At 38.4% G+C, this 22,641-nt stretch overlaps 1 protein-coding gene across 1 annotated transcript in view; it reads right to left on the bottom strand.

Annotated features, from left to right (window-relative positions):
• Positions 1-22,641, bottom strand: part of ARHGEF28 (Rho guanine nucleotide exchange factor 28) — a 291,674-nt gene that overhangs the window by 205,482 nt on the left and 63,551 nt on the right. The window contains exons 4-5 of the mRNA XM_049768833.1: positions 9,011-9,194; positions 6,719-6,899 (exon numbers count right to left, since the gene is read on the bottom strand). Of these exons, the coding sequence (XP_049624790.1) occupies positions 6,719-6,899; positions 9,011-9,194 (365 nt within the window). The remainder of the gene's footprint in view (positions 1-6,718; positions 6,900-9,010; positions 9,195-22,641) is intronic.

Genomic DNA, 22,641 nt, shown 5'->3' with positions numbered 1-22,641 from the left:
TCAAAGGCTGGAGAAAAATCATCCAATCAAGCAACACCCTTAAAAAAGCTGGGGTGGCCATATTAATATCCGATGACACTAACTTTACACTCAAAAAAGTGGTAAGGGACAAAGATGGACACTATGTACTAATCAAGGAATAAGTGCACCAGGAAGAAATCAGACTATTAAACATATATGCACCCAATGAGAGACCAGCAAATTATCTAATACAATTACTGACAAATCTGAAAGAAGAAATCAATAATGACACAGTAATTGTGGGAGACCTCAACACGGCCCTGTCAACACTTGATAGGTCAACCAGACTGAAACCCAACAAAAACACCTTAGCCCTGAAAAGAGTAATGGAAGAAAGAGGACTAGTAGATATATATAGGACACTCCACTCTCAAAAACCTGGATACACATTCTTCTCCAATGTACATGGGTCATTCTCCAGGATAGACCATATGCTGACACATAAAACATAACTTCGTAAAGTCAAGAGGATAGAAATCTTGCAGGCTACCTTTGCTGACCACAAGGCTCTGAAATTAGATGTGAACTACAAAGCCACACAGAAGAAAAACTTTAACAATTGGAAATTAAACAGCCTGCTACTGAAAAACCAGTGGGTCCGAGATGAAATCAAAGAGAAAATCAAAACTTTCCTGGAAACAAATGATAATGAAGACACAAACTGCCAGAATCTATGGGACACAGCCAAAGCGGTCCTGAGAGGAAAATTTATAGCTTTACAAGCACACATCTGGAAGGAAGAAGGGGCATACCTGAATAACTTAATGATGCAGCTCATAAAAATAGAAAATGACCAACAAAAGGAACCAAAAATAGGGAGACAGAAGGAAATAACAAAGCTGAAAACAGAACTCAATGAAGTTGAAAACCAAAAAACAATCCGAAAGATCAACGAAAGCAGAAGCTGGTTTTTTGAAAAAATAAACAAGATTGATAGACCATTGGCAAAACTCACAAAGACAGAGAGAGAGAGAAACCTGATAACCTGTATTAGAAATGAAAAGGGGGAGATCACAACAAATACTGCAGAGATCCAAAGGGTAATTAGAGACTACTTTGAAAAGCTTTATGCTACTAAACATAAGAACCTAGAGGAAATGGATAAATTGGACACTTATAACCTTCCACAGTTAAGTAAGGAGGATATAGCATATCTAAACACCCTCATCACTATTGAGGAAATTGAAACTAATCAAACATCTGCCCAAAAAGAAAAGCCCAGGCCCAGATGGATTTACTAATGAATTCTTTCAAACTTTTTTTTTTTTGGTTTTTGGGCCACACCCGGCAGTGCTCAGGGGTTACTCCTGGCTATCTGCTCAGAAATAGCTCCTGGCAGGCACGGGGGACCATATGGGACACCAGGATTCAAACCAACCACGTTAGGTCCTGGATCGGCTGCTTGCAAGGCAAACACCACTGTGCTATCTCTCTGGGCCCTCTTTCAAACCTTTCAAGAGGAGCTACCACCAATCCTAGCCAGGCTCTTCTATGAAATTAAAAAAATGGGAACACTCCCAAACAGCTTTTATGAAGTCACCATCACCTTGATACCAAAACCAGACAGAGATGTTGCCAAAAATAGAAAATTACAGACCAATATCACTGATGAATGCAGGTGCAAAGATCTTCAACAAAATCCTGGCAAATAGGATCCAATGCATCATCAAGAAGATCATACACTATGACCAAGTAGGTTTCATCCCAGGAATGCAAGGATGGTTTAACATCCATAAATCTATCAACATCATACACAACATCAACAACAAGAAAAATAAAAATCACATGATCATATCAATAAATGCAGAGAAAGCATTTGATAAGGTCCAACACTCTTTTTTTTTTTTTGGTTTTTGGGCCACACCCGTTTGACACTCAGGGGTTACTCCTGGCTATGTGCTCAGAAATCGCCCCTGGCTTGGGGGGACCATATGGGACGCCGGGGGATCGAACCGCGGTCCGTTCCTTGGTAGAGCTTACAAGGCAGACACCTTATCTCTAGCGCCACCTTCCCGGCCCCCCAACACTCATTCTTGATCAAAACTTTCAGCAAACTGGGAATGGAAGGAACCTTTCTCAATCTAATTAAAGCCATCTACCACAAACCAATGGCAAATATTATCCTCAATGAAGAAAAACTAAAAGCCTTTCCTCTAAATTCTGATACAAGACAAGGCTGTCTGCTCTCACCACTCCTCTTCAACATAGTACTAGAAGTGCTTGCTATAGTGATCAGACAAGAAAAAGATATAAAGGGAATCCAGATAGGAAAGGAAGAAGTCAAGCTCTCACTGTTTACAGATGATATGATACTCTACTTAGAAAACCCTAAAGACTCTACCAAAAAGCTTCTAGAAACAATAGACTCATATAGCAAGGTGGCAGGCTACAAAATTAGCACACAGAAATCAATGTCCTTTTTATATACCAATAATGATAGGGAAGAGATGGGCATAAAGAAGGCAATCCCATTCACATTAGTGCCACACAAACTCAAATATCTTGGAGTCAACTTGACCAAAGACGTGAAGGACCTATACAAAGAAAATATAAAGCCCTGCTCCAAGAAATAAGAGAGGACACACGGAAATGGAAACACATACTGTGCTCATGGATTGGCAGGATTAACATCATTAAAATGGCAATACTCCCCAAAGCCTTGTACAGATTTAATGTGATCCCTCTAAAGATACCCATGATATTCTTCAAAGAAGTGGATCAAACACTTATGAAGTTCATCTGGAACAATAAACACCCTCGAATAGATAAAGCACTCCTAGGGAAAAAGAAAATGGGAGGCATCACTTTCCCCAACTTTAAACTGTACTACAAAGCAATAGTTATCAAAACAGCATGGTATTGGAATAAAGACAGACCCTCAAATCAGTGGAATAGGCTTGAGTTCTCAGACAGTGTTCCCCAGACATACAATCACTTAATTTTTGACAAGGGAGCAAGAAATCTTAAGTGGAGCAGGGAAAATCTCTTCAACAAGTGGTGCTGGCATAACTGGTTAGCCACTTGTAAAAAAGCAAACATAGACCCCCAGTTAACATCATGTATGAAGGTAAAATCCAAATGGATTAAAGACCTTGATATCAGACCTGATACCATAAGGTATATAGAACAACACGTAGGTAAAACACTCCATGGCATTGAGACTAAAGACATCTTCAAGGAGGAAACTGCACTTTCCAAACAAGTAGAAGCAGAGATAAACAGATGGTAATACATTAAGCTGAGAAGCTTCTGCACCTCAAAAGAAATAGTGTCCAGGATACAAGAATCACCCTTCATATGGGAGAAACTATTCACCCAATAACCAGCAGATAAAGGGCTAATATCCAAAATATACAGAGCACTGACAGAACTTTACAAGAAAATCATCTAATCCCATCAAAAAATGGGGAGAAGAAATGAACAGACATGTTGATTAAAAAAAAGAAATACGAACGGCCAAAAGGCACATGAAAAAATGCTCCTCATCACTGATCATCAGGGAGACGCAAATCAAAATAACGATGAGATATCATCTCACACCACAGAGATTGGCACACATCACAAAGAATGAGAACAAGCAGTGCTGGTGGGGATGTGGAGAGAAAGGAACTCTTATTCACTGCTGGTGGGAATGCCGTCTAATCCAACCTCTATGAAAGTGATATGGAGATTCCTCCAAAAACTGGAAATAGAGCTCCCATTCGACCCAGCTATTCCACTCCTAGGAATATACCCTAGGAACACAAGAATACAATACAAAAACCCCTTCCTCACACCTATATTGATTGCAGCATTATTCAGAATAGCCAGGCTATGGAAACAACCAAGATGCCCTTCAACAGACGAATGGCTAAAGAAACTGTGGTACATATACACAATGGAATATTATGTAGCCGTCAGGAGAGATGAAATGATGAAATTTTCCTATACATGGATGTACATGGAGTCTAACATGCTGAGTGAAATAAGTCAGAGGGAGAGAGAGACACACAGAATAGTCACTCATCTATGGGCTTTAAGAAAAATAAAAGTCATCTTTGCAACAATCCTCAGAGACAATGAGAGGAGGGCTGGAACTTCCAGCTCACTTCATGAAGCTCAGCACAAAGCATGCTGAGTGCAGTTATAGAAATAACTACACTGAGAACTACCATAATCATGTGAATGAATGAGGGAACTGGAAAGCCTGTCAAGAATATAGGTGGGGGTGGGGTGGGATGGAGGGAGATTTGAGAACATTGGTGGGAATTTTTCACTGGTGAAGGGGTGTGTTCTTTATATGACTGAAACCTAATCAAAATCATATTTGTTCAAGATGTTTAAATAAAGAAAAAATAAAATAAAAAATAGAATCAAACACAGATTAACCTTATACCAGGCAACTGCCCTACTTGCTGAACTATTGCTTCAGTTCCAATAAATATTATATTTGAAATATTTAAACTTTATGTATTTGTAAATTTTATTATTTATCACCCCAAACTGTAAAGCTTTAGTAAACAACATTTAAGAGAGCCAGTCAATGGAGCTAGAATAATATAATGGTTAGGGTACTTGACATGTACATGGCTAATCAGGAGTTCAATCCCTGGCATCCCAAATTGTCTCCTGAGCACCACCAGAAATAATTCCTTTGTGCAGAGCCAGGAAAACTTACACATGATGATCATCATCACCAAGTATGTCCCAAAAACAAAAATATAAGAGAGTCACCCTTTATTCACTTTGAAAATAATTTTCTAACCAATTAAGAAGCACTACAGAAAGTGTCTAATTCAAGAATTAAAACTTATATACTTATATTTTATAACTTATTTTAAGTTATAAATATATATACCTTTTTATTATAGTTTTATAACTTATAACTGCTTATAGTGCATTATGAGTACCCTTGGATACCCTAAGGGTCTCAGATGTTTTCTCTCTCCTAGATTCCCTACACTCACTATCCAGCCATATTGCTAGGAAAAACTAGAAGATGACCTGGAACTGGAAACATGAGGCCATTCCATCTAAACTTATTTTTTTTAGCAAGTCCTTTTCATGGCATGAAAATATCCAAGAAGCAGGAGTGCACTCACATTTGGGATTTGTTACTGTACAGCCCATTGTGATTAATTATGAAGACATTGCAATAGACTCATCCTGAATCGCCTGTCAGATTATCGATACCATTTCAAATACTGAAGAGAAGCCACAAATAAGCCCACCTAGAAAGCTGGAAAATTTGATAATGGGGTGAGTAGTCAATCATTTTGTTGCATAGGAGCTGCCTTCTCCTCCGGGTGTGGAGTGGGTGTGGGGGAGCTCTGGCACCAGACACACACTGCCTAGCCTTAGCACAGAGGGGTGCTTCTTGGGACATACACATTTCTGGGCTCTCCTGCAGGAACAGTAGGTGGGATCAACTAGCAAAGGCCACCTGGCCAGGCCAAGCCTCTGTGGCAGGAAATGCACCCCTGGAGGTCTGAGCGTGAATCACAGGGATGACTGAAGGTGCTAGTATGTTTAAATAACAAGTCTCCTAAAGCACAAAGAGGAAATGCTATAGCAGAAAACTGAATGTCCTAAAAAACAAAAGCCCAACAGCAGCAATTCACACTCAGAAGAGTATGTTCCATTCAGTTTGTTTACATTAAACCAGGGGTCTCAAACTCAATTTACCTGGGGGCCGCAGGAGGCAAAGTCGGGGTGATCCTTGAGTGCAAACTCAGTAGTAAGCCTTGAACATTGGGGGGTGTGACCCAAACAACTAAAACAAAACAAAACAAAAAAAGATTCCTCTAGGGCAGGGCCACAAAATGTTGTGGGCAGCAAGTTTGAGACCCGTGCAAGCCCTCATTGGCCTCAGTCCCCCACAGCATGATGTCATATATAACACCTTAACTCTCCTTATTTTAATAATACAAAACAAAAAACCAAAGATAACAACACTGAGATCTATGATAACATTGGAGATTGGAGGATAAGGTATTCTGACTCTATCACATGGTGGGAGCTTACAAATGGAAGTGCTTGGAGGTCCAGGTTCTGGAAAGAAACTCTCTTACCCCTAAATTCATAACCAGAAGGAACTGAGCTATTTTTTCTTCAAAGTGAACTTTTCTTTAAAATAATCTTTCTATTCTTCCATTTTCTTTGAAAAATGAAGGTAACAACACTGAAGATGAAATACTAAAAAGCCCCAGAAGAAGAAACATGATAGAATACCTTTAGACAATGGTGGGGCCCAGGGTTGGGGGGAAACCTGGTTTCCAATGAATAGTTCCTATTCTAGGTGATTCAATGCACTGGGACAAACATAAAACTACACCTAAGCCATAGGAAAGTAGAAGCAGATGTCACACATTTAAAATAAACTCCTAATGCATCAGTTTCACATAATAATTCTAATAGAAGCAATAAATTAATATCTACAATCAGGATATCAACCCCTAACACCAGAGAGATTTGAGAACTGAATATGAAAATGAAACAAAATTATACAACCTCCATTTTTTTACTGTAAAGATAATTTTGAACATCTTCAGGCTATTAACATAAGTTTCCAATTCCATGTCCTCTGAGGTTGCATAAGAAGAAAGAATATGCCAACCCCACCTCAAAAAAAAAAGAAACCCACTTTCCAAAATAACAATTTGCTGTCTGTTCTCTGGAAGAGTGTGAGTTATTGCAACATGCATAACTAAGCACCAACCTTGATGAGAAAGGCTCTATCCCAGAAGTATTTCCTGAAGAGTTTAATGTCTGCCTCTAGCAGATGCTCAGCCGTGTGGTTCAGCGTGAGGGTGAGTGTCTCTGACGCGTGGATGTACTGAAGGAAGACATCTTCTCGGAGCTGTACCCGGGAGAAGCCAGGAGAGCATGGGCCCTGGAAGCTGAACCATTTAAAATCAGAGATCAAAATCACTCACAGCTGCTGGTATATCCAAATATATCCAAATCAGCCCAGGCTCCTAGTCCTTCAATCAACCTTTACAAATCCAGCAGGCAATATTATGTTCAAAGGCTACCTACTGACAAAAAAACACATAAGATCATGTAACTGAATCCTACTGAAACCTTCATTCTCTTTCTACCTAGAGAAGCTGTGGAATCAAAGATAACTTAAAGGCACTATCTGCTTTAAAGAGTTCTATAACACTGATTCTTAAACGTAGTTCTTTACCTCAATATTTTATTCTCCCTAGAATCAGAAAAGGTGTCTCTAGCTTTAATAGGGCAGCTTACAGGAGAACCAATTAGCTGGCAGGTTTATGATGTGGTCACAGTGGAAAACAGACATGCTCTCCAGGGAGCGTAGTGAGGTTTGGATGTTACAAACAAGTGAGATAAGCACAAGACGCTGGCTCACCATTGCGAATCATTGTTTCATGCAAACTAAAACACACGTGAATTATTTTGTTTGTTTTTATTTTGAGCCACACCCAAGAATGTTCAAGGGTTAATTTTGGCTCTACACTCAGGAATTACTCCTGGTAGTTTACTGGAGACCATATAGGAAGCTAGGGAATGAACCCAGGTCAGCTGCATGCAAGGCAAGCACCCTACCCACGCTACTAATGCTTCAGCCCCCAAAACACATGTGAATTTGATTGTAATCTATTCTTGAATACACTTGAAAACAGAGAAACAATCAGCCCAAACCAAATTCTTGAATGGAATTTATGTTTCTGTGTTTTGGCTGAGAGCAATTATGCACTTTATGAGCTGTATGTGGGCATCATGTCAGATCACACCATGCTGGATGACTCACAGGTTATACTCTAGCAAGAGTCTAAAGCAGCCCCGAGAGAAAGGCAGTAAGGTTCTGGAAAGCAACCACAGCAGTCTTGGTCCAGTACCCACAGGTTTCTCCCAGATTTTGAGCTTTGCCTGTCATATCTCAGCCTCATCCCTCCTTGTCTATGACCTCATTTTGTTACTGAACGTGTACTTTACCATAGATAGGGCATACTTCATTAAATAATGTTATCTTTATTGTAAGCAAAGACAAAAAGATATCTACAGAGAGGACTAACATTCTATTATTTTTTACTTTTACTGTAATATGTAACATATTCACAACAGGTATAATAGGACACAATGATATTTTTCTAAATATCTCCCAACCTCTTACAGAAAATAGTGTATACTAGTGACAAGTCATTGAGCCTATGCATTAAGATGATGAAGTGAAAAACTGTATGCTCCTCTCTACTGTCAAAAGTTAACTTTCAGGGGCCAGAGAGGTGGTATAAGGCATCTGCCTTGCAAGAGCTAGCTTAGGACGAACTTTGGTTAGAACCCCCGGAGTCCCATATAGTCCCCCCAAGCCAGGGGCAATTTCTAAGCACATAGCCAGGAGTAACCCCTGAGCATCAAACGGGTGTGACTCAAAAATCAAACAAAAAGTTAGCTTTCAGTCTACTTCTAATCCATTTCATGAATGGATTTATTAAACATCAATTTTTTTTAAAAAATATTATCTTCTGGTTTTGGACACAGCTTGAAAGGCACAATGTTTTCCATGGTAAAGTCAGCCTTCTGGTCCCTGTTAGTACTGGTCTCCCCCCTAAATTAAAGGAAGTGGAGTTTCCTTTCCCTTATAACCTGGGAAAGTGGAATAGTGGTTAGACACAAAAATATAATCCCTTTGGATGAGCTTTCCCTTGGTGGCTGGTCTTCTGACCAAACAAGGAAAAAATAACAGGAAGTTTAGCTTCTACTCCAATATCTACCTGTGTGCCTTATAACAATAAATAATTTCATTGAGTTCCATGCATGAAACAAACAACAAAATAGTCTATTAAGACGTTCAAGGTATATAAATACACTGATATTTAGTACTTGCATAGTATTTTTATATGTCAATATATGTTTCCAATATTTTTAGTCACATGAGAGCTACTGGTAAAATGTAAGTCAATATTAGCTTGTAGTTTGGTTCTATCTTTTATTAATTCTTGGCAGAAAAGATTAAGAGAAACTGTCAAGTAGCCAAACTTACTTTGTGATGTCTTCAACCAGCTTAGAGTGTCCACCATGGACAGCTAGGTCTAATGGTGTGGCACCCTCTTCATTGGGTAAATCCAAGGCCTGCACCCCCCCAGGCAGACACAAGAGGAACTGGGAAAGTTTAGCCAAACCCCATCTCACTGCTAGGTGGAGAAGAGACTCTCTGTACAGTGAAACTGAAAAGAAAGAAAAACGTGATATTAGTCTCTTTCTTTACAAAGTTGGCCTCATATAGTTGAGCAGTAACAATGTATTTGGACAGAAGAATGTAGGAGGAATCTAGGGCCAGAAAGAGAGTTCAGGTGGTAGAGCATTTGGCCTACTTTATCCCAGCCATCTCATGACCTGACTCCCACCACACACTCCTGCCAACAGTGATGGGTATAGACCCAGTGGCCCCTGTGCTGTTGAGTTTTTATTTTTTTATTTCTCTAAAAAAAGCTTTTGTTTATTATAAAACCATAATTTACAAAATTATTCATATATGAGTTTTAAGTATGCAACATTCCAGCACCAATCCCACATCCAGTATCAACTACCCTCCACCAGTACCCACAGGTTCTCTCCCATCCACTTCTAACTCCCAGCCTGCCTCGTTGACAGACACATTTTAAGTGATATTTTATTTGAATCTCCTGCTTTCATTCAGATTGACTCCATTTAGTTGTTGGAAACTAAGGATTAATGAGATAGAATGAGAAAAAAATGGCAGAAGGAGCAGAAAAAGAAATCTGATATCCAGAAAGCAGGCACTGATGTGGAAAGTCACTGTCAAATGACCTGTGACTGCTCTATTTCTGGTCTTCCTCTCCAAGAAACCATCCCTTGACATCAACCCATTATAAAGATGTTTGTCCTAATATACTGAAACCCTAGGATTTGTAAAAGTTTATCCAGGATAAATTAGAATACTTGTGCAATGACCAAAGAATGCTGTTCTCATTCTTCTAATGACTCTGGTTTAAAATAATATCCAACATGAAGCAATTGGGGATCCCAGTACATGAAACTGTGAGCCCCCTGAACCCATACTTTTGACTCTTATTTGTTTTATTGTCTTAATTCTCTTTGGCAACACTTGCTTCAAATCTATTTACCCAGAATGATTTCTGACAATATATAACTGTACCATTCCTCTAAGTCACTGATATATCCAAGATCCTTGACCCTGTACTCCATTACTTCCCATCTGCCTCTTCTTATTTCCCACCTCAATTTATTTCCTTCATCTAATCCAAAATTAAAAATCCAAATGTATAAAATCCAAATTTTATAGAAGAGGTCAAGGAGTTTGTCCAAAGTCAGGCAGCAAGTAGAAGTTTGAGGCAGATTTGTACATTGCTCCACTCATCAGCCTTTCTCCACCCATTGGAAACAGATAGTGTCCACTTCCACTAAAGGGAATGCTGCAACACAGATAAAGCAGGTTCTCAAAGTCCAGGATAATAAAGGAGCCACCACATACCCTATGTTCTCAGAGCTGATCTCTTTTAATGAGAAGCTGGTATATAAATAGATTTCCCAAGTCCATACAATGTAAGACTCTGAGATTCCTGGGATCAATTCAGTGTGACCTTCAAATATGTAAATGAGCCTCATCCATCACTCACTTGTGCCGCAGTACAAACCCTCAGTGCTATCTGAAGTGCCAAAAACATCCCAAACAGACAAGACTACATAACTACTGCCAGACATCTGTGTAATACACTTGATATCTTCAAAAGATCCATGCTGATAAAGAGCCATTTCTTGGGGGAAGGGAAATGAACAGTTTATTCAAAGATCTGGGTTCAAACCCCAGAACCATCTAGTCCCATGTGTATCACTGGGTATAGTTCTGAAGGTCCCTGAAGTGTTGGGTGGATGTTGGCTCTGGGTATCTCCAGTATTACATTGCTAGTCACCAGCATCTGATGATATCTGGCCTGACTGACTCAAGTATAACCAGGAATGACTCTTGGACTTCAGGAGCACTGCTTAAGAAACCTCCCACTGCCACCAAAAGTGAGCCATGTTGATTCAAAGAACACCACCTTTGATTATTTTATCTTTTTGGTTTTGTTTGTGGACCATACCTGATTGCTCAGGGTTTACTCCTGGCTCTGTTCTCAGATATCACTCCTGGTGGGGCTTAGGGGATCATATGAGATACCAAAAAACAAATATACATTAGCCACTTGAAAGACAATCACCTTACCTCTATGATTATTTTATAATTCTAATTTATAAGTCTTCAACTCTTATTAAAGAATTGAGTTTCTCCTCTCTTTCTTTCTCCCTCTCTTTCTCTCTCTCTTCTCTCCCCCCCCCCTCTCTCTCACACACACACACACACACAGCAATAATGCTCAGAATCTATTCCTGATTCTGTGCTCATCACTGACCCCTGGTGGTGACCCGGGGAATATATGCAGATACTACAACAGGCATATATGCAAGGCAAGTGCCTCACTTCTGTACTATCTCTCTGGCCCTGTGTTCTTGTTTTAAAATAGCACCACGGGCAAAGCCACTTGTGGTGTGAACCACTAAGAGGCACTCACTACAGGCTCTGCTTTCCATAGATTCCATTCCACAGCAGAGTTCACTGGATTCAACCAGATGGATCATGTGAGTGTGGATCCAAGGCATTTCCTACAGGAGCACAACTCAGGCTGGCTTGTGCATACGGTTCTCTGTCAGCACTGACCTGGTTCATCCTCACATTTGTTTAAAAAAAAGCTAGCAAATCTGCAGCCACTACCCTCACTATTGCCACCGTCTTTCCCTCCTTCTTCAGATTCTACCCACTTCCTGACCAGCTGGAATGCAGGCACTTCTGATGTTTGAAGGAAGCAAAATAAAAAAATTAATCTAACCAAAATATTTTAAGACAGCCTTCATATTCAGTGTTCAAGTTCACAACACAGATTCAGACAAACAGCTTGAAACAGGAAACATCGGTGACATAGATAAATAATTCTGCTTGTTATAGAGTTTCAGATTCTTAACAGCAGTTAAGAAAACAAGCTGTAGAAAGAGGTTATTCAGTTTGGCAGAGGTCGTGTTGTTTAATTCAAGTGAAAAAATAGTAGAAAATATGTCTCTTCTTATTTAGCTGGTACCCAAAATTATTTGAACTAATGTAACTAAATAGAATTGCTAATAAGTTCTCTAATGGCAAACATTAAAAGGTGTGACCTATAACATCCTGAAGGAGAGATCATTAAAGAGACATCCCAACATGAAAAGGATCCAAGCAGACTAAGTCCTTCAATCAACAATGTCCCCAGGGCACAAAGAGAGGCTCTTCTGCTCCTGAGTGACTCAAAGTTCATACATGTCACTGCCATACTTCAGTTTCTTTCCCATGAAAATGAGCTGCCACATGAAAGATCCAAGATCTCTACAAGCATTCATCCTGCCATGGTCTATTGGTGATCCTGGATATGTGAAAGGAAGCACACCCCAACCCTGCTGGGGCTCCATCTAGCAAAGAACAATAAAAGCCAGACACTTTGGTGGCTGGCAGAAAGAAAGGGATTTTAGGGACTGTTCAATCCAAATCCCAACCATTGAGATTACTACACAAAGCCTGGCCTTCACCTGAAAACTAGCAAAAAAATCAAGGCTGGAGAGCTGAAAAATAAATAGGCAAGCCCTTAGGAACTCCATCGCTGCTAGAGGACATACAAATGGTAGGGCCACTTTGGCAAACACAGTGGCACCATCATAAATGTGAAGACAGCTTACAACAGAGCACTTCTCCCACATACTTGTGTGTCACTATGTCACATACAGCAGGAATCACATAATATGTAAAATGGTCAATAATGGGAGTAATCTTAATGTTCATTAGCAACAGAATAAAATATTATACACACACCAGAATAATCATACTTATATTATAACAATACCAATGAATCACAGACCACCAAAAAAAAAAAACTAAAAATATAATGTTGAAGTAAGCTAGTCAAAAAGAACTCACAGAATGTGTTTCAATTAAGAGGAAGTTCTAAAATAGAAATAAATAGAAATTAGGGATACATGTAGAGTAAAACTACAGAGAAAGAGCAAGATGTCAAATGCTAATAATGTCAACATAAATACCTCTAAAGAAGTAAAAGGGGATATGACTGGAGCAGGTTATTATAATATTTAAAAATTGGGATGAGCTTGGTTGATTTTGCATTCGTGTAAGTAGGTTATATTTTCTTTTGTCCCTGAACCTAGTACTCAGCTGAAACACTAAAAAAATCTTAACCAAAACTCAAACCATGAAGCTGACCCCAAAACCTTCCCTGATACGGAAAAATGTTGCTCAATACCAACTGGAACAACTCCTGAGCATGGAGCCAGGTGTAATCCAAAACTCAAATAAAACAGACATCAAAGATAGGGACTAGAAAGATAGCACAGAAGTTAGATTCAGAAGTTGGATCAATCCCTGGCACCTATAGTCCACTGAGCACTGCTAGATACAGGCCTTGAGGTTCTTGAGCAACCCCAGGTGTGGCCTAGTGGTAGAAGCCATACTCTTTTTTTCTAAACTCAGCAGGGAAAATTGATATAATTAATGACCTTCACAGAATCCAGGAAAATGTGAATATTATTATACAATGTGGGAATCATTACAAAATATTAAGGTTTGAGATACAGCACTGTTCAGTGCCAACGGGAACTAACTAAAGGGTTGAAAGACCAATTTTGAACACTTGTAGAGATGTAGTTCTGGGCAGGCCATTTAATGCTCAGGTTTTAACCTGCTTGATCTGTGAAAAAAAATGCTATTTTCCTGCCACGTTACCCAGAATCATCAAGGATATGTAATAAAATTGCCTATGAGATAAGGTTCCCAAAGGCTAAAGGCCAATATTAGGGAGACTCAGTAGTTATACATGTTTTTCTGATATAACAGTCACTATATATACAGTCATGGTCACAGACAATATATACAGTCATGGTACATTTGGAAACTGTTTTCCTCTGGTTACATTTAAAAGCCTACATTTAGGCCACTAGCTGTTTGGGAATGGGTGTAATTGCATCAGTGTAAGACACCAGATGTGCCATTAAGACAAATGGGTTATAGCCCAGGGCCCAGGCAGCAGGAGGTCATTAGATGCTATAAGCAGCAATTATGTCAGACCATCACCCCTTCCCAGCTTGTGTAAGAGACCATTTGTTCTTTGCTAATGTTTCTATGCTTAAACATTTTTTGCAGGGGTTGGGAGACACACCCCTATGTGCCAGGGTTTGCTTCTGGCTCTGCACTCAGAGGTCACTCTGGCAGGCTCAGGGGACTAAATGGGGTCCAGGGACCAAATCCAGGTCAGCGGTGCATAAGTCAAATGCCCTGCCACTGTACTATATCTCCAGTCCCATTTGCTAATGTCTCTTCAAGTCTCGGATCACATCCACCATTCCTTCATTTATAAGTTATTATCTGACAGCCCACAACACAGTGGGTCTTCATCTTACTCCATAAATGAATCTGCCCCATCAGCCCTACTGAGCCCTATTCTGTTTGGGCAACAAACACAAATACATGGCTGGCTAATTAATTTTGTTAGTAATAGGCAGTAGTAATAAACATGTAGGCACATGTTTCGGAAATGACTCACTGGAAAAATGTCAATTTAAGCACATCCCGGAAACTCACTGCACATCTGTGGCTGTGCAGGGTCCATCCATGCATAGCTCTAACCTGGATAGCCAAAGTCCATGTCAACACATCCAAGTAAATATTCATCTCTGTGGGTAAGTACAGCAGTCTCAGCCTCTTCCACACAGGAACACATAGCGCAGGAGGCTTTGATGAGACCAGAAGAGGAAGGTCAATGGGATAAACTAAAATGGAAATTCATATACAATGTGTTGCCTACCTATGTGAGAGTATGGAATGAATGAGAAATCTAGAGGATCTGATCCTAAGTATGAATAAAAGCAAAGACATAAAACCATCACAACCAGTTATTTCAACTTACCACATACCAGTTACTCTACTTTTACTTTGCTCATTGTGTCTAACATTCATTAAGTAATTTTATACAGTATCCTGACAGTTCCACTTCAGTTTAAGGCCTATTCTATCTATTCCCATTTCATAGGGTCAGAAATTGAGGCTTGACACAAATCTGCTATTGTCCAATTCTCTCATGTAGTAACTGCTACATTGATCTAAATGCATTACTTTAAACATTAATCTAAATACAGAGCCAGAGTGGTAACACAGCAATAGGGAGTTTTCCTTGCACACGTGGCTAACTTAGGATGGGCGTGGGTTAGATTCCCCGAGTATCCATATGGTCCTCAGAGCACAGAGCCAGGAGTTACCCGAGTGCTACCAGGTGTGGCCCCAAAACAAACAAAAGAAACAAAAAAAAAAACCAAAACAACAAAAGAATCTAAACAGATTTTTGTACCTCTAAAATTCAGGCTCAACTATTTTATCTTCCGGATATACAAAAGATATCTGGAATTCGCCTCAATGGCAATGATATATCAGAAAAAAACGTATAACCAACAATGAAAATAAGACTATAAAAATTAAAGCTTTGAGAGAAAGAAATGTAGGAAAGTCCTTTAAGAATATGAGACATGGGCCCAGAGAGATAGCTCAGTGATGTTTGCCTTGCAAGCAGTCGATCCAGGACCTAAGGTGGTTGGTTCGAATCCCGGTGTCCCATATGGTCCCCCGTGCCTGCCAGGAGCTATTTCTGAGCAGATAGCCAGGAGTAACCCCTGAGCACGAGCCGAGTGTGACCAAAAAACAAAACAAAACAAAACAAAAAAAAAACACCTTAAAAAAAGAATATGAGACCTTTTTAAGCAGGGTTAAGGGTTGTACTTTCTACTATAGCTTGCACAACAGAAGAGTTGTGGAGATGAATTCATACAAGAATAAAAAGCGCCAAATACATTTTAAAAGGAGACAAGTTAGAAGACACAAAAAAAAACAAGCTGAGAGGGGGTCCAAAAGCTGAAAGATAGTACTTAAAGAAATCAACATATTGAGAGTGCAAGTCACTGCACAAAAGTACATTCACATGTATATCACACCACACACACACACACACACACACACACTTTCTTAAATACACCAACAAAGCAAAAACTCCTATAGCTACACATGCAAGAAATAAAAGTTAGATATACAAGAACAATATTAACTAGAACCTAGGGGAAATAATAGAAGATTGGGGGAAGGAGAACGTGTCACCTCCACAGCTTCCTGCTCAAAGGACTATATTTAAGTCAACACAGGCCTTGTAAAGTCCACAGGGGCAAGTAAAAGTGACCTTGCAAAAGAGCTACAGTGGGTCACTTTTTCCATAACACACCCTAATCTTTTTCAACTGTCAGCCTTTTCTTCTAACAACAAGCACTGGTAGTGTAAAAAAACAATGTTTTCTAATTTTTTAATAAAATAACACAAGGACATCCATCAACTTTCAATACCTATGAAATCAACAGTACCTCCAAAGGATTCACATTTTTGCTACGGTACTCTTAGGATCCAACTTTAGCCTCCTGGGTTCAACTTTAGCCTCCTGGGTGCTATCAAATGTTCTGGCTAGGCGATCAGAGCAAAGACATATTCTTCAATGGTGTTTGAAAGCTTGCCAGAGGAGAGAAGCAGGGATGAGACATGGTGAACCAGGAGTAAATTTCAAAACCTCCATTGTCCTACACTGGTGGTGGGAATGGCCCTAGTTCTTTTCACTATGTACCTTAAATATTACTGTAAAAGACTTGTAATTCACTTTGATCACAATAAAAATTATTAAAAAAAAAAAACAAAACAAAAAAAAAAAAAACCTCCACTGTCCTGAATCCTTAGGGAAACACATTTAGGGCAGTGTTAGAAAATTAAAGCCAGAGTGATTCCTGAGCACCAGGGAGTATGACCTCAAACCCTTCCCAAAAAGATAATTTAAAGTTAAGCCAGACATGGGAGAAAGTTAAAAGATATTTTGGTAGTCTAAAAAAAATTTAATCCAAATTTTTGCTCACTTAAGTGGGCAAAAACTATGAAACACTTTAACTATTTACCATAGGATCTAATTTAAGGGACATTCTCTCCACCACTAGTCTTCATCCAGTGAGTTACCTTAGCAACTGAAGGACAAGCAACCAGATTAAAATGTTAGATAAACAAAGTGTGGAGATATTTTCCTATTAACAGGACAGAAAGTAAATTGAGTATGGCTTTAAACAGGTTGATATTTCCCAAGAAAAAAATGCATAAAAGCCTTAGAATAATTGCTACCACCATTATGCATTGATTTCAAAAGCTCCACAGAAATTTTTTAATGGGAAACTTGTATTTTGTAATAATTCTGTCCTTGACGGTTTTTTCTATCCACCAGTAGGAGCCTTGGTGATGTAATTTCAAACTTGCTGTATAGTACAAAGCTCTGGGGCAGAAAAAACAAAGCTGACATTTCTCCCATATCTTCAGGCCAGCAAGCAGAGTCTTATAATTCAAACATGCCATCTCCCATTGCTGAAAAGACCTGGGGAGGGGTGAAGGGGTAGGATGCTTGTTCCTGAGCCTCTCCTCAATTTTCTTTCTACTTCTACCATCAAGAAATTTTATTCAAGGATAGCAAGTACAAGCCAAGCTCCATTTCAAGCGTAAAATAAATCTTGCTTCTTACTGGTTTCAGATCTCTTTCCTCTATTCAAAGAAAGATAAACAAATATTTTCCTCTGTCAAACAGTGCTGGCCCATACATTCCCTTCTCCTGTTGCCTAGGAAAAAGGGTAATGGTTCTGGGCCTGTGACTTAAAAACAAGATGTAGATGTCACAAAAATTTGGTATTTTCCACTGAGTCTTTTATAATGAAAGGTTAATTCTCGTGTAAATGCAGTTTCTTGCAGATAAGAAGCAGTACAAAAACTACTCTTTAAATGCCTTAAAAGAACATCAAGCTATCAAGGCACCTTTTAACTGTTGTTGAGTAGCCCCTATTCTTCTAAAGTCCTTTGTACCCTCTTCATTGCTTTCCTTTCCACCATTAATATTTATGCATAGCAAAATGTCCTCCTGCTAAGGGAGTTATTTTATGGAGATCCTATTAATAAAGCAGGCATCATACTAACTACACTTCTTAGTAATGATATTGTATTTTATTCTTCTACCCAGCTTTTAAACCTATGGTCCAGGACAAGATTTCTATTTTTCCATTCGTTACACTGTGCTTGTTTTGTCCAGACACTTGCCACTTGGATTTGCCCTTACAACATATAATTTGCCAATAATAAATCACCTCTCTAATTTATGAACTCAAGTTTAAATCCACTATATCTCTTTGGAGTAAATAAATAAAATAATAAATTCTCTAAGCTACTTTCAGTGTACCAGTTCAAACAATTGCTGCTCTTTAGGGGACAATTCTCCAAACCAATCAGACATCCACATAATAAGAAGCTGTTTCTCTTTATATATCAGTTGCATTTAACATTATATCCATGATAGCCTTGCAAGAAAGGTTACAAAATCTCAGCTGCCTTGGGTCAGGAAAATAACTCAGTGGTAGAACCCAAGTCTCACATTGTGAGGGCCTGGATTTGATTCCCATTGCTATAAAAACAAAATGACGAAGCAAATTTTAACTGACCTTAAATATCTATCATATTCCATGAAAATAGAGGGAAAAATTAATATTTGAATTGATAATTTAATCCTTTAAATTTGATAAGGAACATAATGCAAAGCTTTGCTCTATTTGAGATCTTAATAAATTTACCTTATCAATTCTATTAATTTTGGTGCCTTTGGTTCTTTTTTTTTTTTTTTTTTTTGGTTCTTGGGTCATACCCAGCAGTGCTCAGGGACTACTCCAGGCTCTATGCTCAGAAATTGCCCCGACAGGCTTGGGGGACCATGTGGGATTCGAAACACCATCCTTCTGCATGCAAGGCAAATGCCCTATCGCTGTGCTATCTCTCTGGCCCTGCCTTTGGTTCATTTTAACTTATTTTGATGCCCTTAATAAAGAGAACTTATGGACTGGAAGTTTTGTATAACTAATGCTATAGTTTTACAATTTATAAATACACTAGTCAACATTGTGTACATCTAACTGAATGCAACATTATACACCAAATATATCTTAGCTTGGAGGAAAATATTTTGTTGTATTTACAAAAATAACAGATCAATTTAATCTGTCTAGAAGATAATCTTTGAACATAAAACTAATTTCACCTGGAGAACTGCAGAAAAGTCAAAATTCGTTTTGCATGATAACTATATTTTGGCAAAAAATAACCTTGACTCTTCCAATTGTTTAACCTATTGATTTTTAAGTATCAATATATATGACAGGTAGTCTTTAAAGGAGATTTATATGAATAAATAGGTTTATTTATAAAATCAGAAAGTGTTACCAAGATAAACTACCCAGCACATCGGTTGAAGGATAAGTTTCTCATTTCTTAAAGGGTTTTTGGGAAGGAATTATGACATGTTTTCTCTGACATGGCATCTGTAGCTTCATTAGGCTCTTGATTTAGTGACAGCCTCACTGTTGATGATGACTAGCTTGCTGCTTTTAGCCACCCAACTCCTGGGAACATAAGGGAAGTGATGTGGTTGAGCAGGAAAATATTCAAATTCATTATCTGAGCAGGAATATTTTCCAACTCAAATGAGAACAAAACAGAATTTTGTTATCCTTCTAACCAAATAATCCAAAGTATGCCACCCTCTGAGAAAAGAACAAGCAAAAACAATCAAAAAGATTAATTAGCAAACTTCTCTGAATTGTATTACTAAAAGTTTTACTGTAAATTTGGGACTGAGACCATGCAAAACCTTTTATCATAGAAGCAATTTAATAAAAAGAAATGGGCTAATTTTTATGAAATAGAAACCCAATTTTATTCATGGCATAAAATTAAAATAAAATCCTGGATATTTCCCTTCCCTAGGACACATAATGAAGTGGCATTGAGAATAATGATGGGTAAAGTACAAGTTCAAGAGAAGGCTCTGCTTTTCTTTATAACACTTTGCTCTGATTCTGGCCCTTTTCAGGATCTCAGGACTTCCCAACAGTATCCATGCCTGTACAAGAGGAATAATGAGGACTGCATTATATAATGTAAGACTTTCCCTGTGAAGAATGAAGCTTTGTATAGATTTTGAATAAGTATTTGAATAAATAATTACTAGAAAAGAACCTGTTTTCTACTTTATATGGAAGTAGGCCCCATTCCTTGGTTTCTAACTTTGTTATTATAATTTACACCTTCAAAACAAGAAAAACTTTAAAATTCTACACTAGAAAAATATTGATTGCTTATATAAAATTATACTAAAGGAGTAGATCGTTTAGAAACTCCTGAAAGAAAATAAATTGAGTGGAGGAAAGACATATGTGAAAAAACAGGGGACAGTGGCCAAGAGGACTCAGGTCAATTGGTGGTGTTGAGGAAGGACAGAACTAAATATTCAAACCATGGAGTTATCAACAATGAAATAATAAGACCCAAACATTAAAAATAAAACTTTAAATGGTGTCTGTTCTGATGAGCAATGAGGAAGTATGGAATGAATTCTGAGAACATTGATTGAGAGAGATTGATACTGATGGTGGACCTGGTGCTGAAACATTGTATATTTAAAACATAACTATGTATAACCTTGTAAATCACAATACTTTAAATTAAAAATATTTTTAAAAATAAACTACTGAGTTTCTTTCTACAAAGGCACCAAATATGATTCTGTTCAAAGAACAAGTTTCTCTGTGAATTCTAGAAACTAGCTAAATGACTCTTACATGCTGGGTAAATGGGAAAATAACCACATAAAAGTGGATGTAAAAGGGCTAAAAGTTATTTTCAGGTTATTTCAGGTTGGAAGTTATTTCATACCTCCAACACTGCTTCATGTCATCAGCAAGGAATCCCCAACTCCCAGTTTATTCCTGAATAGATAAAGATTTGGATCCCACATGTAGCACCTAACTTTCAAGACAAAAATAGAATAGAAAACTGCCATCATTGACTTCCAATGTGTTTACTAACTGTCCTTTGTGCCTATGTCAACTTAAATAATGACATGGGGCATTCATTTCCTTAAAAAATAGAACATCCAAGGATTGAAGAGCCCCTAGTAAGATAGTTTAAATATTAGAATGCAAAAGATGTGTAAAAATGAAAAAATAACGTACTAGGAAAAAAATAGACTAGATAAATATCTGCTGGCTGCAAAACTGGAGTAAGAAAGTAAAGAATAAGACTGTTTAGGTCCTTTCAGATGCAGGTATTATATGGGCAAAAATATAATAGGAAACTGTCAAAACTGTATATTTTAAGGGTACCTTCTGACTGCTATGTAAAATACAAAGCCTCTGATCTTCATATCCCTATTGGATATTGATATGTTCACTAACTGTCCTTAATATCTCTGTCAACAATGGCTCGCCTGTTGGGGGCCCCATGGGATAAGGGAGCAATATGATATTGAATAAAGAGCCAGCCTGTGAAATCACTCATGGCTGACCAGGCAAGCTAGAGCTTGGACAGTCCATGGATGTTTGTCTGTCTCCTTATATGTTTGTTTGTCTCATTCACTGCAACTGACCACTGCTGAATGAAAGTTGAAGATGCCAATCTGATTGACTTTAGATAATGGCTCAGATGTTGGGAACCAGGGCTAGAGAGAGATATTATATTGAATAAATGCTCAGTCTGTGAGCTCAGCCATGACTGTTCAAATGACCCTAAAGCTTAGACCATACTTATGTATTTATCTCATTCTCTGCTAGACAGAGGTCAAAGGTGCCAATCCGACTGACTCTACTATTAATTATTTAAAGAAACTGCAGGGCAGAGCAGTGGTGCAAGCGGCAAGAAGTCTTCCTTGCCCATTCTAGCCTAGAATGAACCGTGGTTTGATCCCTCAACATCCCATATGGTTCCCCAAGCCAGGAGCAATTTCTGAGCATACAGCCAGGAGTAACCCCTGAGCATCACTGGGTGTGGCCCAAAAACCAAAAAAAAAGAAAAAAAATGGTGGGAGAAAATTTTCATAATCTGGATATGTAAGTATATCTAAGTATATCTTCAGTTCCTAGTATCCATATTATAATTAAATTTCCAAAAGTTAAAGAGATATATTAATAATAACAAAGAGAAGGCAATTTATTATTTAAGTTCCACAGACTATGTGAATACTTTTCAATAGAAACTTTGTAAGGCCAGAAAGGACTAGGATGATATGATCAAAGTGCTGAAAGAAAAAACCTACAATTAAAAATATTTCACCCAGCAAAAATTTCCATCAGAAATAAAGGACAGATTTAACCAGTCTTCTGTAGTTGGTGGTCTTGGTTTTTGCACCAATCCTAGTACAAAGCCTAGGATAGAGTCTCATTGTGTTTCTAAAAGTTCTGCTCAGTTGCAGTTGTCTCAGCCAGACCTCTGGAATTAGAAATTTTGGTTGTTGTATAGATCATAGGCCAAAGCCTAGACTTGAGTTTTTTTTTATTGGTCCCAGCATAAGTTCTGCCCAGACATGGTTGTCACAGTCAATCTTCTATAGTTAGCTATCTTGGCTTTTGCACAGATCAAAGGATGAAATGTCTTCTAATTTCATTTTATTGTTAGGTAGTGAGGTATAA

This window comes from Suncus etruscus, chromosome 2 (genome assembly GCF_024139225.1).
Source record: "Suncus etruscus isolate mSunEtr1 chromosome 2, mSunEtr1.pri.cur, whole genome shotgun sequence".
In the NCBI taxonomy this organism is placed as follows: Eukaryota; Metazoa; Chordata; class Mammalia; order Eulipotyphla; family Soricidae; genus Suncus; species Suncus etruscus.
Note: the sequence above shows the minus strand (reverse complement) of the source record. Positions and strands in the feature narration are given on the sequence as shown.